The 19567-nt window shown below is 40.4% G+C and overlaps 1 protein-coding gene across 4 annotated transcripts in view; it reads right to left on the bottom strand.

The window, feature by feature from the left end:
* Positions 1 to 19567, bottom strand: part of pappaa (pregnancy-associated plasma protein A, pappalysin 1a) — a 374601-nt gene that overhangs the window by 332131 nt on the left and 22903 nt on the right. For all 4 annotated transcript variants that reach the window (XM_069932344.1, XM_069932351.1, XM_069932360.1 and 1 more), the window contains exon 2: positions 2910 to 3966. In XM_069932344.1, the coding sequence (XP_069788445.1) occupies positions 2910 to 3966 (1057 nt within the window). The remainder of the gene's footprint in view (positions 1 to 2909; positions 3967 to 19567) is intronic.

The following is a 19567-nucleotide window of genomic DNA, read 5'->3' as shown; positions in this document are numbered from 1 at the left end:
CTTGCTGCTACCATCAGGAATGAGGCCACAAGACTTGCACCAGATTCAGGAACAGCTGCTACCCTTCCACCATCAGACTCCTCAACATCAAACTCAGTCAGGGACTCATTTAAGGGCTCTTATTTTGTTCTTTATTAATTATTATCTCTCTCCATTGCACTGTCAGTTTATTTACATTTCTTTATTTGTTTACATGTCTATGTTGTGTACAGTTTTTTTTTGCACCACCACTTAGAGTAATTCTGCCTTGCCCACAGGAGAAAGAATCTCAGGGTTGTATGTGATGTCATGTATATACTCTGAAAATCTGAAATCTCAAATTCCTAGACCTCTGATCTACAGAGACAATATTATATCTTAATGGAGCAGCTGCAGAATTCAACTCATTAAATAAATGAGGATTTGAAAAGGAAAGATCAACGAAGTAATACTGATCACAATGGGACTAAATTCCTTGAGGGAAGGAAAGCTGCTTGCCACACTGAGAGGTATGGGGTAGGGAGGGTTGCTCAATTCCAAGTCGACTGATATGATTTAATCTGCAAATGGTTCTTCAATAATTTGGGAGCAACATTAATACCTTTTCCCCCACTAATGAGTGAATAAAATAAATCTGCATTAGAGCCAAAGATATCATTGATGGGCCTTCTATACCAATGGCCAAGTTGTGTGCAAAGTGTGACCCAAATATAGTCACCACAACCTTGCTGCTGTCCAACTCAGCACCATTATGAAATGCATCATTCAGATTCACTTTGACACATTGTCCCTCCAATCGCATGCCAAAAGCACAATTATCTCTCATGATGCTTCAATATCTAAGGATCAAGTTGTTCCCGTAGATGCACACTAAGAAAGCCACGTAAAACAAGAGGGACAACTTCAAATTCATTAACAGCTCAATAATTTTGTACAATTGTTCTACATGCAGGATTTGGGAAGAAGTTTTTTTTCTCTCTTCCTCTTCTGATTGGTTTATTCTGTGCAATAAATCAATTGATTAGAATCAACAAACTGTTATTGAGACAACAGGATGCTGCCAGTAGCTTGTCAGACAAAAGGGATGACAGTGGAAATCTTCAATCGAATTTTGCCTTTTTACAAAATGCATCTCTTTCCAGAAGGTTTAGACTGCACATGTTCTGGTTTATGGCACTTTGTCATCAGTTAGCTCTTTGCTACAGCAGTCTTATCACTAATTATTTTAAGTGGACTCCAGTCAACCTCATAATTTTGTATAGATCTTTGACACCATTCATTATCAAGGAGGCAAACTGATAACAGTTCCATGAAAGCATAGAGGAGAGAAAAAAAAATCAAATAAAATTACTGGTATAAACCTCTATAGCATGCAACTTTAAACAAAGATAGGCTTATTGTCCATTTAAATGCATTCACCTTTCACAGCCTATATACAAAGCAAGGCAATGCAATAGATTTGTTATGTGTCACAGGACAATTACCATTCATATAATTTAGCTACTTAAATTTGTTTCCCAACAACAAACAAGGAAAGTTTCAGATTCAGTAAAATCGAATGATTCTGCATGTTTTCACAGATTTAATAAACCTGAATGCTCAACACTAAAAATTAAATATTAAGAATTGATAACCTTGTTGAGTTGACCAAATCTTTGGACTTTTATTTGACTTTCACAGTGGGCAGAATGAACACAAAGTTGTAACTGAGAATTCCATGGTGGAATCGATGAGACACTTTTGAAACAAAATATGGTGATCAAGAAAGTGGGCCACAAACTCTCTTGATAATCATTTTAAATGGCAAAAATGGATTAAATTTTTATTTTTAAATTTAATCATACAGCACGGTAACAGGCCATTTCGGCCCACAAGCTGGTGCTGCCATACACCACCGGGACGTTTTTGAATTGTGGGAAGAAACCAGAGCCCAAGTTGAAAACCCATGCAGACACAAGGAGAATGTACAAACTCCTTACAGACTGCGTGGGATTCGAACCTTGTTCCTGATCGCTGGCACAGTAATGGGATTGCACTATGCCAAACATGTCACCTGGGAGAGAAGGAGGAATGGAAGAAACAAGTCTACAAAATCAACAGCTGCTAAGTTGAGGTTGAAATTTCTAGAAGTAAATATTTTATAGATTGAATTCAAAGATTATAAGGACCTTGAAGCAGTGAAGGGGTGCATAGTGGTGCAGCTACAAGATCTGTTGCATGGTACTTCCATCTCCAGTGAACAAATACAATTTTGAGCTCTGTTACTATCAGTTTAGAGCTTGCACTTTCTCTCTATGACCTTGGTGCTCTAGTTTCCTTGCATATTCCAAGGAAGTGCTGATTGTTAGGCACTTTGGCCTTCTCATTACCTAATTAAAGACTACACTGTACAAAGATTTGCCAAGAGAAAGAGTGCCAACAATTCAATCCCTCCAAAAAAAACTGCGATTATCCCTTTAGAATTTAGAACACCCAAAAAGTAGATGACATGAGCTTCAAATTAAGTCTCTTATTAAAATGCAGATGATCACCATTTGGCCTATTAGGTTAGTGCTGGCTCCAAGCAGATCTATAGGTCAAATTTTTCCTCTTATTTCCCTGAAAAGTTTCAACTTATTCTCTCTCACGTGCCCTTTAACTACCTCTTTTGATTCTTTTACCACATGAAGACAACAACATCTTTGGGATGTGGGAGGAAAGCAGAGCGCCTTGGAGGGAGTGCTTGCCATTGCAAGAACATATAAATTACAAACTGACAGTAGTACCAAACAGATGTGAGATGGGAGAAATAATCGCTGCATCAACCTTAACACTCAATTGTATCATTTTATATATTCACTTCCAGAGGCATTTCATTCACTTGAACTAAACCAGATTACGTACATTTCATACTAATTATTCCATGATGATTTAACAATTGGTAATACTACCTGTAGGGCGATTTAGGGTCAAAACACGTCTTTGTTACATCAGTCACCTCTGGAATGCAGCAATCACCATCGTCAAAATTGTACAGTTCGTCATTGCATTCCATGTCACATACTCCGTTTCCTTTCTTCTTCAGCAAAGGTGAGCGCTTCATTGGTTTGCAATCACCACCATCATTTCCTGTCAGTGTGTGATTGCATTCCAAGTCACAGTCCCCATTCCCTATTTTACTAATGTCACAATTCGCCAATATAAGACGATTCCTCAGAGAGGAATTCTTGACATCCAAAACTGTGAGATCCCAGCTGATGTTGTACCACTCAAATGCATTGATTAGGTGTTGATGCTGGAGTTCTATTTGCTCTCTGGTAACTGTAGGTTTTTGGTGGTTGTCATCATAGATGTTGACAACCCTATAGCGGACGGTTTTGAGCTTGCGAAAGTGAAAGAGATTATTGTAACTTGCTATGACTTCAATGTTGTCGCAGACAGTTTGGCCACAGGGAGGAGGTTTCAGATTAGTGCTCGAAATCCAGTCAAGATGATGCTTTGGCTCTGTTTGAGGGTATTTGCTGTCCTTCAGAGTTAGCCAGTGCCTCTCCACATCCTCAAAGTTGTCACGGAGAACAAGCTCGCTATTACTTTGAGTGTGGTGTTTCATGTCTTGGATTATTTTCCGCTGAGTTCTACCTTCACTCCACAAACTGAAGTCAGCTATGTAGCCACGATAATTTTGATTCTGAAAATTTCCACCAAGTGTGAGAGCCTTGCACTTTTTGTTAAGTGGGCTGAAGATGTCACCGACTTGCTCATTGCTGACAGCCACCTGTGCTCCATTAACATACAGCTTCATTTTACGTCCATCATAGCTTATTGCCAAGTGTACCCATTGGTTGGCATGGTACTTCTGTTGGGCTGTGATGGTGGTCATTTTACGAGCTCTGTCTGTTTTTAGAGTGAAGAAGAATCGTGGGTCTCTATTACCCAGCTCGCTCATGGACTGAATGCCAAGAACCCATCCTCTGTCCCGGGATGTAGGAGAACACTTGTCGTAAAACCCTGCATCCAATAAACATAAAAACCCATGAGATGTTTTTGAAAGAAAGTTTGCCATTTGACAAATAAAACAATTATAATAGTAATTAAACAGGAAAGTCTGAAGACTCTGGGATTGTAGTGCAATACACAAAAGTGCTGGAGAAACTCAGCAGATCATGCAATGCCTATTGGAAGCAAAGGGATATAACCAATGTTTTGGGCCTGAGCCCTTCTCCAAGGTATGAGGTGGGACATAACATTTATGAACCTAAAATACAACAGGTATTAAAACTGCTGCTCCAAGCTTGTATCACATCATGTACAAAAGAGATGTTCAAAGATCTTTGTAAATTTGTCTTGGGAAATGGATCCAATATTAAATAAATCGGTTATGAATTCTCAGTCTATGAGGTGGCATATGTTGACATCTAAATCACAGCTATGCTGAGTGGTAGATTGTTTTAACAAAGGAGAAAGTTTGAGTAGAACAGAAAGCAAGCTAAATTTTTAACAATTTAACTGAATGTTCTAATTTTTTTTAATATTAAGAGTGTCACTTTTTCCTAAATAACAGGGATGCCATCTGCTAACAATCAGTCATTAGTAGTATGGTTTAATGTCAACAGAGTAAAGGTTACGTGAATATTTTGCCATATTTTCTCAAATTTTACCTCATTGATGGGAAAGAGAAAATCAAAATGGTACATTCTGGAAAATGTTATTTTCCTAGGGGCTCTAAAATCCCTTTTTCCTGTTTCCTTTGGAAAGCAGATGTCAAGTTCAGGAAGGTAATGTGTTTGTACATGCAAAGGAAATTTTTCGTACAATCAAGAAAAAAAAATCTGAAGTACACCGGTTAAATAAAAGTATGGAATATTGACCACAAGTGTAGTAATGCTTGTCTGGGTCATTTCAAATATAGTCTTTGCATACTCATGCTAAAGCCTTTGAACTATTTAGACACAGTTGTGTTAAAATGCCCAGTGAAGAAAAGTCTCATATTTCTCAGATGTAAAAATAACATTTGATACTGTCATGTAATTTTCTTCACTCAGTAAAATTGACCAAGAAAATGCCAATTTAAAAGTACCCAATTAAATACACTAATGACAACTCTACTGTTGAACAGAATGTGTACCTAAAACTGAAACTTTTATCAACTCATTTACTTCCTCAACTATTTTTCTTATGAGGTACTTCAGAAGAAAATCAACAAAAGAGAATTGTCATCTCAATTTCTTCTCGTATTTTAATAGCATTGGTTTCTCTTGTGCAGGACTTGCTTTGCTTCTTTAACAAGAATTTATCGTCACTTATCCCTAGAACAATGATATGCCATAAACAGGTTTTCCTGTATGAGTTTCTATAATGAAGTTAATTTTAGTCCTTAGAATGTACTTAAATTTTAAATTTAAGTTTAGGCATACAACATTGTTACAGGACCTTCCAGCTCACGTACTGTAGATTTTGAAGGGTGGGAGAAAACCAGAGGAAACCCTCTCAGGCATGGGAAGAATATACTAATTCCTTACAGTCAGCGATGGATTCAAACCCGGGTCGCAGGCATTGTAAGACCATTGCAATAACCGTCATGCTCTCTGTGGTGTTTATAAAATTAGGAGAGGCTTAGGTACAGTGAACCCAAAAGACCTCTTTCCCTCAGCAGAGAGGTCAATAACTAGGCACCTTGGATTCATTAATTGATCTAAGAATTACTGGGAACTTGAGGAAATGTTTTCATCCAAAAAGAAATAGAGGCCTTGAACTCTGTCCCAATGGGGAGAAACATTCAACATTATTTAATAATGTTAATACTACAGTAGTACCCCCTGTAATATAAAAATCCAGGACTTGGAATGTGAGAAAAATTGTTCCCCCCCACCCCCCCCACTTTAAATGGCCAAAAGTTTTCATCATGAAACATCTGTATGATTCCTCTAACCAAATCATCCTTATCCTTAACAAACTAAGCTGAAGATTGCACATTGGCAAAGCCAATAAAATATTACAAATACAATTCCTTCATGAATAAATTGACACAGTTTGCCACAGTATTCATGAGAAGAAAAAGCTTCAGCTTGTCTTAAGAAGGCAGTTAGTAATATCAGAATTAAGGCAATATCCACCTTGTACTCGTGGCGAAATATTCCCCACTATTGAACATGGCTCCCAATTAACAATTTAGATGACAATGTGGCTAACATAGTGAGTAATTTTGCAGATGGAACCAAAATTGCTGGTATTATTAACTGTGAGGAAGGCTATCTAGAATTACAACAGGATTTGGATGAAATGGAGATGTGGGCTAAGGAATGGCAGGTGGAATTTAACTCAGACAAGTCAAACCAGGGCAGGACTTATGTAATAAATGGTAAGGATGTGGAAAGTGTTTTAAAACAGAGAGAGCAAAGGCTTCGGGCACATAAAGTCCCAAAAGGTGGTGATACAGGGAGACAGGATGGTCAAGAAGGTGTTTGTCATGCTTGATTTCATTGGTGTGAGCATTGAGTGCATAAGTTGGTATATCATGTTACAGCTGTGCAAGGTATTAGTGAGATGCCATTTGGAATAATGAGAGCAGTTCTGCTAGCTCAGCTATAGGAAGGATATCATTGGTCATCCTCCAACTGGAAGGCATTAACATTGTCTTCTCTGGTTTCTGCTAGCCTATTCCCCGTTCTCCCTCTTTTCCCCATACCTTTTCTCCAGGTGTCCACCCTGTTCCCTCTCCATTCACAGAGCCATCCTCCCCTTGTTTACTGGCGTGCCCTCCCACCTTTATCCACCTGTTTACTTCCTGCCTGTAGGCCTGTGCTCCTCCCCCTGCCCCTCTCCTCCAACCATTTTGTTCAGGCCTCTGCCTACATTGTGCTTATACCTTGATGAAGGGCTTAAGCCCAAATCATTGGTTATGTACCTTTATCTTTGCTACATCAAGTACATTGTTTAACCTACTGTATTTCTCTACCATTGTTTTTACTTCAACCATGGTGTTTGCAGACTGTTATGTTTTACTCTGGAAGGATATCATTAAATGGAAAGAGTGCATAAAAGATTCACAAGGACATTATCAGGACTGGAGAGCTTGAGTACAAGGAGAGGCTGGATAGGCTTGGGACTTAAAGAAAATGGCAGCGCTGCTGGAACCGCTGTAATGGCAGTGCTGCCACTGGTGTGGATCCAAGGGGAGTGAGGAGAGGAGATGCAGCTTTCCCATGAGGTCAAACTGCCCATTCAACTGCCATCAGTTGCACACAGGCTTTGAATGACCCTTTAAAGGAGCCTATGGTAGTTTTTATTTAAAATCCTGCAACCGTGGGGTCTGCCTCCAAGATGGCGGCAGCTAAGATCGGCAGCAGTCACAAGGGGTTGAGACTCCAGGGAAGCAGAGGTCTGCCACAGGGTACCAGAAAATGGGGAGACCAACCCCCGTCAGTGAAGGAGAAGCAGAGGAGACGATCCATGGGACGGTGACCACAGTGACAGACCTGTGAGGGGGCTCTGCAGCTGAAAGACCAATGCATGCGGCGGGCTGCTGGAGACTGATGTCAGGGGACTCACACCACTGCAGACCACAGGAGACTGGTTCAAAACTGGCTGAAGGGATGCCAGGTATTGGAACCAGGTTGTGAGGGGGTGCCATAGGGACTGAAAGGTTCCTGATAGTGTCAGAGGTTCAAATCTGGAGCTCAGGTTGCCAATGGTTTGGACTGAACTCTGTGTGGCTGCAAAAGCTCTGGAAGTGAACCTACAGACTCTCAGTAACTCTGGGGGCATCTCTCTTTTGTTTCTCTTTCTTTGACGGTAAGAGGCATTTTGAGCAATTTCTGTCGATGGCCAATCTGTCTGCCTTACAGCAGGCAAAAGAATCTTGACTTTTTTCCTTGGAGTGCAGAAGGTATATGAAATCATGTGAAATGTAGATCTTTTTCTCTGGACAAGGGAGTCCAAAAACTAATTTATTCTTTATTAATTTGGGCATACAGAACAGTAACAGACCACAATCCAATGCCACCCAAAAACCCCAATTAACCTAAAATTCCCAGCCCCCACCGTACCTTTTTTGAGGGGTGGGAGGAAACCTGTGCACTCAGAGGAAACCCACATAGAAACAGGGAGAAGGTACAAACTCCTTACAGATAGCACTGGATTCAAACCCATGTCATTGGCACAGTAATTGCTCTATGTTAACCATTCCATGCCAGGGTCATATATTTAAAGTGAAAGGAGAAAGTTTTAAAATCCACAGGCAAAATTTTCACTCAAAGGGTAGTGCATATAAGGAAAGAGTAGCCAGGAAAATCTGTTACAAATGGGACATTTTAAAGTCATTTTGACAGGTTTTGTGGGATAGAAGCCAAATACAGGCAAATGGAACTGGATTGGATGGAGAAGTTAGGCAGGAAGGCCTGTTTCTATGTTGTACAGCTCTATGATGATATATTATTAGGCTTATTCTATGTAGCAAATTAATCCCATATTTTGCTAAGATCATATATTTTGGGAATAAATTAAAACATGGAATGTAAATGTTGTTATGTTTTGTGCTTAAGCCCCCATGCTTCCATTTAGATCTGAGGTTAATTTCTTATCCTGATGTCTCCCACACACACAAAAAATGATAATTTGGGGGGTATTTTGATATGATGGCATGGAATCAACTCATTGAGTAAAGATGAGGGTTGGGCTGTTTTGTAGGGACTGATGAGGTTTCTCCGATTTATTAGATCTTTTGGAAATGTTGGAGGTGTAACTAATAGGGCAGCACAGTTGGCCTAGCAGTTAGCACAACAGCTTTACAGCGCCAGTGATCAGGACTGGACCTGGATTCGATTCCCACGCTGTTTGTAAGGAGTTTGTACGTACGTTCTCCCCATGTCTCCGTTGGCTTTCTCCAGGGACTCTGATTTCTTTCAAAAACATACTGGGGGTGTAGGGGTGTAAAATGGGTGGCATGGACTCATGGGACCGAATTAGCCTGTTACAGTGCTGTATATATAATTTACATTCAATTTTTTAAAAATATTATTTCCAGAACAAAGGGACTTGGATTCAGAGTGAAATTAGACACAAGTGACTTCTGACAAAAAATCAGCAGAAAGACAATTTTAATATTAAAAGGCCACTTGCCTGTCTCTGAGACTATGTGCTTCTCCCATGAAAATTGTTAGCTATTTTTACACACAAAGGTTGTATGGAATGCACTTGAAGAATTAGTGACTAAAACACAGACACCAAGATGAAGAACTACATATATGGATCGTGGTCACATTATAAAGGGTGATACAAGGAAATGAGCGGGTTCTGCCTTTACAAACATCCAGAAGTTAATTTGATGCAAATGCACAAACAACATTTCAGATGTAACTATACCTCCACATTATTGTAATGAATGGAATCAATACATATGAAATTGTTAAGAAAATCTAGAAGAGAGAGTATGCAAGTACATGGGATTTTGAATTTAGTAATATTATGGGACTTGCTCATATGCAGGGTGTCCATATATTGGGAGCCTGTAACCTGGAAATGGCCAAAAGGGAAAAAAAGAGGGTGAGGGTACAGAAATTCTTGGGAATGCACAAAGCGTACTGTGTCATCATAAGGATGGTAAATCACCAGGGAAATGCATTCAAAATGCTCACAAAGCAGGAAGAGGTGCTATATCTGACCACCAAATCCAGCATGTTGCAATTGGGGAGCATTTGGAGAAAAGCAATCTTGATGGTCTCAGATGGGAATTTGAGAAAGGGCAAAGAAATGTTTAATTTGAGTAAGGCAGCTTTTATTTATCTGAGAAGACATCATTATCAGATGGATTAAAATCAAAGATTGTTGAAAGAAAGGCAAAACAATAATCGAGCAATGGGAAATCTTTATACATTTGGTGCTTAAGATACATTTCCACAGGGAGGAAAGGTTGATCATTTAAAGTTCAAGCTCACTGGAGTTTAGATTAGAACACAAAAGTGAATAGTGAAAATAAAGTGAAGTTCTAAGCATACATGTGGTTAGAATGAAGAGGATATGAGTGTAGATTGACAAATATTATTTTAGAGATCAAAATTAATTGCTTTAAAATATAAATGCAGTACAACTGTTGATATCTGGAATTCAAGCAACTAGCAGCCTCAAGGAACCATCCAAAACAATTGTGGAAAATAAATAGGTAAAAAATACAGAACTTAAAATTAGAGCACCTTGCTGTTATTTTGCAACCACAATTTCAAGCATCCAGAAAATTCACTTATCCAGCATCTACCAATCCCCAACGGTGCCAGATACTAGAGATTTTACTGTATAAAAACAGTAGCAATCAAGGAACTGGATGAGCAGCTGAGGAACTGAGCGAATCCATTATAGAAGCAGAAGAAATCTAGTCCAGCTGGAAACTACTGGGATTGGGTGACCTACTCATGTATATGCTGTCAGCACCCACCAAGTGGGTATGGTTAAGAATATGACTTAAGATTTTAATTACTGCCAGAATTATCTTTTGAAGCTCCTTGACATCACTTCAGTTTCCACCATACTGCAGAAAGGCATGTTTGCATTGCAAATTTAACAAAGCAACAAATCTTTTCTAATTTTCTCATTTACTCAGAATTTATAACAGTCATCTAATCCTTGCCATAACACAAGGACAAATTAGGAGAATAAGGAGGTGCCTTTATAGTGAATCAACAAGGTCCTGTCTGATCCTGAATCTTATTCATTTTTCCTCATTTGATTTCTCATATATTTGATTCTATTGATGTCAAACAAACTACAGATCTCAATCCTGGGTATAGTTCAATTTCAAGTTTATTGTCACTTTATACCTGGTAAATAAGAAGGCTTCTTCAACGAGGAATCCAGCAAGATAAATTTAACATGCATTCAGCCGGACACAGTCATTCAAATGTCAAGAGCACAACTGCAGAGCAGAACATTAAATGAAAAGATCATCTAAGCCAGTGGTTTTCAAACTTTTACTTTCCACTCAAATACCACTTCAAATAATCCCTGTTCCATAAGTACTCTGTGATTAGTAACTGATTACTTAAGGTGATATGTGAGTTGGAAGAAAAAGTTTGAAAACCACTAATCTAGTACATAGCGAAAGCAGCATGGTATCATTGTTGTAAGGTTAATTCAAAAGCCTGTTGGCTTCAAGAAAGAAGCTTTTATCAACACAATGATGTACAATTTCAGAGTCTTGAATCTTCTCCATTCTCAGGGATGGGAAGAGTCCATCAGTACTTTCATTGCCTTTCCTAAGCAACAGGAAGTGTTGATGGAGTTGTTTGAGCTGGAGCTTCTTCTAAATCTTGGTTGGAGTGGCTCCTGTATTAGGCTGTGATGTATCCAATAAGGATCCTTTTGATGGTGCACCTATAGATATTGTTGCAACATGAGGTACAGCTAGACTTTCTTAGCTTATTCAGAAAGTAGAGGGGTTGGTATGCTTATCTACGTCAGGTAAGTGGAAATGTTTATTCCAAGGAACATGAAGCTACCTCCTGTCTCCACTTCAGCCATTGGTGTGGTCAGGGGACTGCCTCTCCTGGACTCTAGGATCACAGATCTTTTGTCTCACAACTCTCAATCTCCTTCCTGTATTCTATCTCATCATTATTTGATATCCGGCTTATGACTGTAGTGTCATACTAAACAAATGAGCTTCCAGAGTCCCTTGAATTCCAAAGGTTTACAGACTCTGAATAAAAATAATTATTTTAAATGACCAGTGAATCTTTTGAGACCTACAAGGAGAGACAACCAGACAAGCATTACGCTAGGGAATTTTTTCGACCACAAAAATAATTTGTGAAATTCTCATTGTCCAAACCTTAATTAAATACAAAAGGGGTATGTAGATACATGCATCTATGCATGGAGCTCTTGATTCATGGTATTGGCAAGCAACAAGTATCCAGTGTCCGAGTGTTGAAGTGGAAGCCAGATTGCTCTGATGTACAGTCAGATTCCTGTCTTAGAAGCTCACATTTCTTCCACCATAACTATCGACACCAGTGTTGAAAGGGGTTTGTTCATTGAATCAGCCATCTTCAAGAGAGAGTACTCAGTTTTTTGCACCCACTGCTTCAAGTTGCCTCTTTTCCAGCAATATTTAAGCCAATCCTCAGCTCAGGCTTAGTATCCTGAGTTGTTTAGATTCATCCTCAGACCATTTCTAAGTTGGCAGTAAGCCATTTTGAAGCAATAGTGGCATTGCACAGGGGGAATGGGGTCAGTGTAGGCTTTAAGGGAATGAAGATTAATCTGGTTCAAAATGTTTTTTTCTCACATTGCACTTACTGAGTTGTTTCCGGATATTTCTACATTTCCTCGCCACGTGGAAAGGAGGCTTTTATTGAGTAAATGATGGCTACAAACCAATTCCATTCTCTCACTAATTTTGCCTGGCATGTATTTTTTTAAATTCCCATCCTGCAATTTTTTTTCTTCATCTTTCTTCTCAGCTGCTTATGGAGAGGCTGTTTCCTCGTGATAGTGACGTATTCAGCATGTAACAAATAATTGTGAGTCTGTGCCTACTCTTTCTGGTACTGGAACAGTCCGTGAGGCAGAATTGTTGGTTCAAATCTACAATCACTTCTCGCATTTTAGATGAGTTTCACTGTAAAAGCACACCGAATTGCTGGAGAAACTCCACCGGTCTTTCAGCATTGTTTTCTATGGATGTATTGCTGACATTTCGAGCCTGAGCCCTTCTTCAAGGAATAAGCAGAATATACAAAAAGCAGGAAATCTCAGAATGCTGACAATGCTGGCCGGAGGAGGAATCCAGACCAACAAATACTGTTAATTGGATATGATAAGGGGAGAGGTGAGAATTGTCTCCTGTGCAAAAGGAGACAGGGAAAAGGGAGAGAGACAGAGCTGGGGCTGGGGGGTGGAAGAAGTGAGGGGGGTGTTTAATGAAAAGTTGATATTAATGCCATCCGACTGGAGGGTGCTCAGTCAGAAAATGAGGTGTTGTTCTTCCAATTTGTGAGTGGTCTCAGTCAGGTAGTGCATGAGACAAAGGAAATTGGATGGCGAATTGAAATGGGTGGCCATTGGGAGATCCAAACTATTGCAGCGAATAGAGCCAAGGTGCTCAACAAAGCAATTTCCCAGTCTGTGCCCTGTCTCTTCTATGTAGAGAACATCACAATGGGAGTATCGGATGCAGTAGATGACCCCTGCAGATTCACAAGTGAAATGTTGGTTCTTGCCATGTGACCCCACCACTAGATACATATTCCCCTCTCCTCCCCTCTCTGCCTTCCGCAGGGACTGCTCCCCCAGTGCTCCCTTGTCCATTCCCAATAGAGGGAACAATTGGCATGCATCCCCACAAAGTAATGTGCATCCAGTCATATCTACCCTGTAACAATATGCCGATTTGGTTTAGACAAATAAAAAAAATGAATTCTAGGTTCTTTGCACAAAAGGAATGACAAAGACCTAAGAGAAGAGATTATACATACATACATACATACAGATCTACAGATATACAGCATGGTAACAGACTCTTTTGGCTCACGAGCCCAATTACACCCAATTGACCTATAACTATAACCTATGTACATTTTGAACAGTGGGAGGAAACTGCAGCACCCAGAGGAAACTCGCGCAGACACGGGGAAAATATACAAACTCCTTACAGACAGTGCTGGACTTGAACCCCAGTCACTGTTGCTGTAACAGCGTTGCGCTAACCACAACCCTAACCTTGCCACACACAGTGGAATTCAGAAGAACGAGAGGATGATTTATAGAAACAAAATTATGAAAGAGATTAACATGACAGTGGCAGGAAAGTTGTTTCCACAAGTAGGTGAGACTAAAACTAGGAGACATGGGCTCAAGGTTCGAGAAGTAGATTTGGGACAGAGATGAAGAGGAACTGATTTTTCCAGAAAGTAGTGAATCTGTCGAATTTTCCACCCAAGGAAGTGTTAGAGATCGCCTTATAAAATATATTTTGGACACAGCAAAATGTGTTTTTGCACAGTAGGTGAATTAAGGGTGATGGAAAAAAGGCAAGTAAGGACAGCTGAGACCGTGGCCAGATCAGTCACGATCTTACTGAATGGCAGGGCAGGCTCGACAGGTTTCCTTCTGCCCCTATTACTTGTGTTCTTATATGAAAAGAAAATTTGTGACATGAACCTCCAGTTCCAGAAAATAGCCAGACAAATGATGGATCATTGCTATATTCACTTCAGAGCCATTGGTAATGCAGTCTTTTTGAAGATCAATTTGAAGCCAATTTAAGTAGAACATCCTGTGGAGCACTAAAATGAAAGTATTAATCTCTGGACATCCATGTCAGACATGGGGTCCTTGCTGAAAGTATTTCTGTCCCCAGCTACTTATGCACATATGCCTCATGCCTGAAGAGACCTTTGGCATGAAATCTCTATAGTCTCTTCAGGTAAAAGACATTCAATAGTTATCATGGACTTTTAACAAAAGCACAAAGAACCAAACACTCACAGAATGACCAAAATAGCCAAAAGAACCCGTTCAGAAATAAATCTATAATTAGTTCATGGTAGCTTTGAACATCATTGTTACAATCCTCTGTTTGCCCGAGATATTGAAAAGAAGTTAAAGTGTTAAAATGGCAGCATTTGCATCAGCTGATGTAGTAATCTGCTCCATTTCCAATGTAAGAAGGCTAACTCTTTCAGCACAGTGACATCCTTATGATATTCTCTGTGAGAGTGGATGCACATATACGACAAAACCATTTCAAAACACGGTCAAAAATGCTCATTTTGATAAATGAAGCGTGCTGCATTTGCTCATGAATAACATCAAAATTTACCTGTCATCTCTTATTTATTCCTCCTTAAATATGAATTTTAGAAGTACTGCTCGAGAATCTGGAAAATCCAAAAATCCGGACCGACCCTATTTTCGGACTTCTACTTTAGTGCTCGCGAAATAGATATTTATGATCCCATATCTTGCTGAACATGTTCTACTAATTGCACCCCACTGCGTTTATAGTTTCCACCACAAATAAAACTTGTTCAGCTTTTTAATTAACTGCTCTTGGCAAACTATTGAGGGTGATCTCATGTAGTACAGATACAAAATGCTTTCTTTGGCTTCAGACTTGTGCTAGATTGTGTGTGAATTCCAGAATCAATCAAAGTCCATTATCAATGGAGTTCCAAAATATTTGTCACATATTGCAGAGGAATGGGAAGACCACATCAGACCAACTATTACAAATACAACTGTTTATCCCATGGATCTGGAGGCTGTAAAGCAGAGCTGTTCCAGAATTTTACAGTGTAAAATGTTTCCAACAACTTCACAGCCTATATAAACATTCCAGTGGCAATCATTGTTGCACTATTTCTGGAAGCATAAACAGTAAGTTTTTACACCTGGAAGGCATCGTTCACAAGTAGATGGAACTTCCTCATAAAGTCATGGATTTCACAATTTAAAAATTTCCTTCCACACAGAGCTAGACTGGGGCATCATCATTTCCGACTAATTCATAAACAGTTTGTGCTGCACTATTCTTAAAGGACATACCTTGAAAGATGGAAGAGGTTGAATGCTACAGAAAATATGCAACTCTCAGTGGCTGAGTTCTCTCTATTTGCAAGAAAATCATGCACTTTTCCAGCCTCCCAGGGGATGAGCATTGGATGGAGTTGGGAGGGTTGGGTGAGGGATATGGCACCAAAACTTATTTAAATGTGTTTATCCAGACAATAAAATTCTTAAAAAGTGTTTATGTTTTTACTGATGACCATAACTTCTAAATAGGTCATTCAAGATTAATTGATTGGTATTTAATTTAATGAGACAACTTCCTGTCAGATCCAATTTTCGCACCCTCTTTGTTTGAAGGACCAGTTGCTCCAGACTGAAAGATAGGGCTAAGACTCCAATTAATTTGATGACTCCAAATGCCCACTCTGGGCTTTCTGGCAGGCTATTTAGTTTCAGTGGGAATGGAAGAGGAGGTTGGTGTGTAAAAGGTAATGTGTTTCAGGATGAGAACTAGGTAACAGCAGAGTGGAGTATGACTCAAAAGTCTGCAGGATGCCAGACATGGGGAGGGAGGAGCGCTGTCCCACAGGCAGGAAGTAATAGGTGGATAAGTGAAGGAGTGCACACCCACAAACCGGGGAAGAGAGGAATGGCTCTCTGAATGGAAAGGGAAGTGGGTGGAGAGGTGGAGGAAAGGAGTCAAAAGGATAAGGAAGAGAGGAAGAACAGAGAGTGGTCCACCAGAGACCAGAGAACTCGATGTTAATGCCATCTGGTTGGAGAGTGTCCAGATGAAATATCAGATGTTGATTCTCCATTTTACAGGTGGCCTCAGTTTGGCAGTGCGTGAGGCCATGGACAGAAATGTCGGCGTGGGGGCAGGGTAAGGAATTGAAATGGGTGGCCACTGAGGGATCCCTGTCATTGATGGAAATTGCACAGATTAGTATAATGCTGTCCTAATCTGATGTAAACTCACTTGCTTCCAGGCAAATATCATTCACTAAAGGAATGTGGCACTCATTCAAATACAAGACAAAAATGGGCATCGAGTCCACAAATATGGTTTGCTGGAAGCCAATAGTTAACATTAATGTAGGAAAGCGACTCGGATTGATATCACATGTCCAAAAAAAACTTCTAGTAGCACATACGTAGGTGCCATCTCCTGTGCCTAATATGTCACTGCTATAAATAAACTTCTTTTCTCAGTTGTGATATCATTGTGGTTTGCTTGACCTAGATAGTATCAATGGATGTACTGATAAAGGCATAGTAGCAAACTGTCGAACAAATTATTTTAAAAGATTACAAATGAGTGCGCATTGATTCTCTCATATTTCATTGCCAGAACTAAACAACACAATCATACAGACTGATATCCATCATAGAAGTTGTCATTACCACATCCCCAGCTGTTAAAAGTACAGAGCTTCCAATTATTGTTCCTCCCCCCCCCCCCCACTCCCCATTGCCAATGCACAGATCTTCTCATTGATCAGTTTTCCACAAATATGCTTCTACATATAGTCTCCTCACAAACCTTGACTCTCAACTACACTGCTGGGTTGAACATTACAGCTCTCTCTACGCAACACCAGTCGATGCAGACCCTGACATCAACCACACCCTGCCGCAGCTAGCTGTCCCAGCGGAGCTAGATGCTGAATTTACCATCACTGATGTCAGAAAAGCAGTTCACTGCATGAAAAATAACAAATCACCTGGAATCAATGGTATCCCCTTCAAGATCTTGAAGCTTGGCGGTGAAGTGCTCATCTTCAAGCTCACAATACTATTCAAAACATTCTGGCTCCACCGTTGCATCCCCAAAGATCTGCGGGATACGAACATTGTGACCCTTTACAAGAACAAAGCTGACTGCCAAGACTGCAACAGCTACCGTGGCATCTCACTGCTCAGCCTTGTAGGCTTTCGGCCATCTCGATCAACTATCGATATGGTCTTCACCTTCCGCCAAATGCAAAAGAGATCCATCGAACAATGCTAACCCCTCTATGTGTGCTTCATCGACCTCACCAATGCCTTTGACTATATTAGTCATCAGGCCTTTTCCGTGTCTTAAGATATCTTCGCTGCCCTAACACACTGCTGTCCATCATCATCCAGTTCCACAACATGCAGGCCACTGTCCAATTCGACAGCTCGAGATTAGAAGAGTTCCCAATCCAGTGCGGTGTAAAACAGGGCTGTGTACTCACTCCAGTTCTGTTTGGCATTTTCTTCTCTGCTCTTCTGCACCGTGCCTATCCAGAGGTTTCCGGCATAGCCCTGCACACAAGGAGCTCTGGAAAACTTTTTAATCTGTCACGGCTCCAGGCCAAGACCAAAATCAGAAGAGTTATGATTCAAGAACTGCTCTATGCAGGTATGCTGCCTTTGTGGTTCACAACCAGAGATGCAAGCATTGTGTGACGGATTTGCAACTGCCTGCACTGAATTTGGTCTGAAAATTAGCCTGGGCAAGACGGTCGTCTTTAGCCAACAAACCATGACATTCCATAAATTACCATTAATGGGTCAGTGCTCGCCAACGTAGAGAAATTCTGCTACTTGGGCTCCACCATGACAACAATGAACTCACTCATCGCAGAACTGGACACATGCCTGGGAAAAGCATCCACTCCCTTTGGATGCCTCCATACCCGCATGTGGGATACTTGCCCACCTCTCCACCAAGTTGAAGATCCGAGTGTACGAGGCCTGCATGCTGAGTACTCTTTTCCATGGCTGTGAATCCTGGGTCACATACAGAAAGCAAGAACACCGCCTTAATGCATTCCATTTTCACTGCCTCAGATCCATCCTAGGCTACTCATGGCGCGACAAAGTCAAAAACATCCAAAACCTGGAGAAGACTGGAAGTACGGACTTCTACTCAATCATCCATGCTCACTGCCTGCGGTGGGCTGGCCACATTGTCCGTATGGAGGATGGCCGATTGCCTGAAGATGTCATCTACGGTGGGCTACCAGATGCTCCCTGCCCTGTTGGACGGCCACATCTTCGCTACAAAGACGTAATCAAGCGCGATCTCCAATCATTCCATGTCAACCATAATGATTGGGAGGGCCTCGCAAAAAATCGCACTACTTGACGGTCCGCGATTCGCAGTGGCACATCACAATGTACCAACAACTACAAAAAGTTCTGTGGGGGCAGAGGAGCCACAAGGCACCGTGTTCATCTTCGCTCGCGAAGGGATTGGCCATGATTATGATGATGATGACCTGTCACCAGCTCCAGTGGACAACAGAGCAGGAAAATTGCCCAATGAACAATGAACATGTATGCATGCAAGTACACTTGTAAGTTGTTTTTGAGAAAGCACCGAAGGGAATCATCTCACTGATAAATAAAACAGATCCTGCTACAAACAGAAGAGCAAGGAGAAAAAGGAGAAAAGTTTGCAGATTGACAAATATCCCTTCCCACCATGTACACAAAGCTACCATTTAAAATGACCAGATCCACACCTCCATAAGAAGTAGAAACACACAAAAATGCTAGGGTTACTCAGTTGATTTCTCAGCGTCCATAAAGGTGTTTTGGTCCTGAGCACTTCTTCAAGGTATTAGCAAAAAAACAGGAAGGCATCTGAATAAATACTGGAAAGAGAAAAGCAGGGGGAGGAATGTAGACCAACAATCAAGGTGTTAATTGGATATGATAAGAGGAATGATGAGAATAGATATTGGCTCTGTGGAAGAAGGCATGGAAAAGCAGAGGAAGAGAGAGAGAGACAGACAGACAGACAGAGACAGAGCTGGGGGGAACAGTGATGGGGGGAGAAGGAGGGGATAGTATTCTAATTTTTTTAAAAATTTCAATCAACATGAAGTTACAAAACAAGCAAAATCAAATAATCATCACAAATATAAACAATAAAATACCAAACTCAAACTACATGCTGATGTACAAAGAAGGAAGAATCAACACGTTATTACGATTATCAAATTCTGCACCATTGTTTATAAATACAAAAATCACACACCAGGTTGATCCTTAAAATAAAAGTCGGAAAAAAAAGAAGAGAAAAAATAAAAAGAGAAAGACCTCCCCAAGAAAAAGGAAAAAAGAAAAAGAA

The sequence above is a fragment of the Narcine bancroftii genome, chromosome 1 (genome assembly GCF_036971445.1).
Source record: "Narcine bancroftii isolate sNarBan1 chromosome 1, sNarBan1.hap1, whole genome shotgun sequence".
NCBI lineage: Eukaryota > Metazoa > Chordata > Chondrichthyes > Torpediniformes > Narcinidae > Narcine > Narcine bancroftii.
Note: the sequence above shows the minus strand (reverse complement) of the source record. Positions and strands in the feature narration are given on the sequence as shown.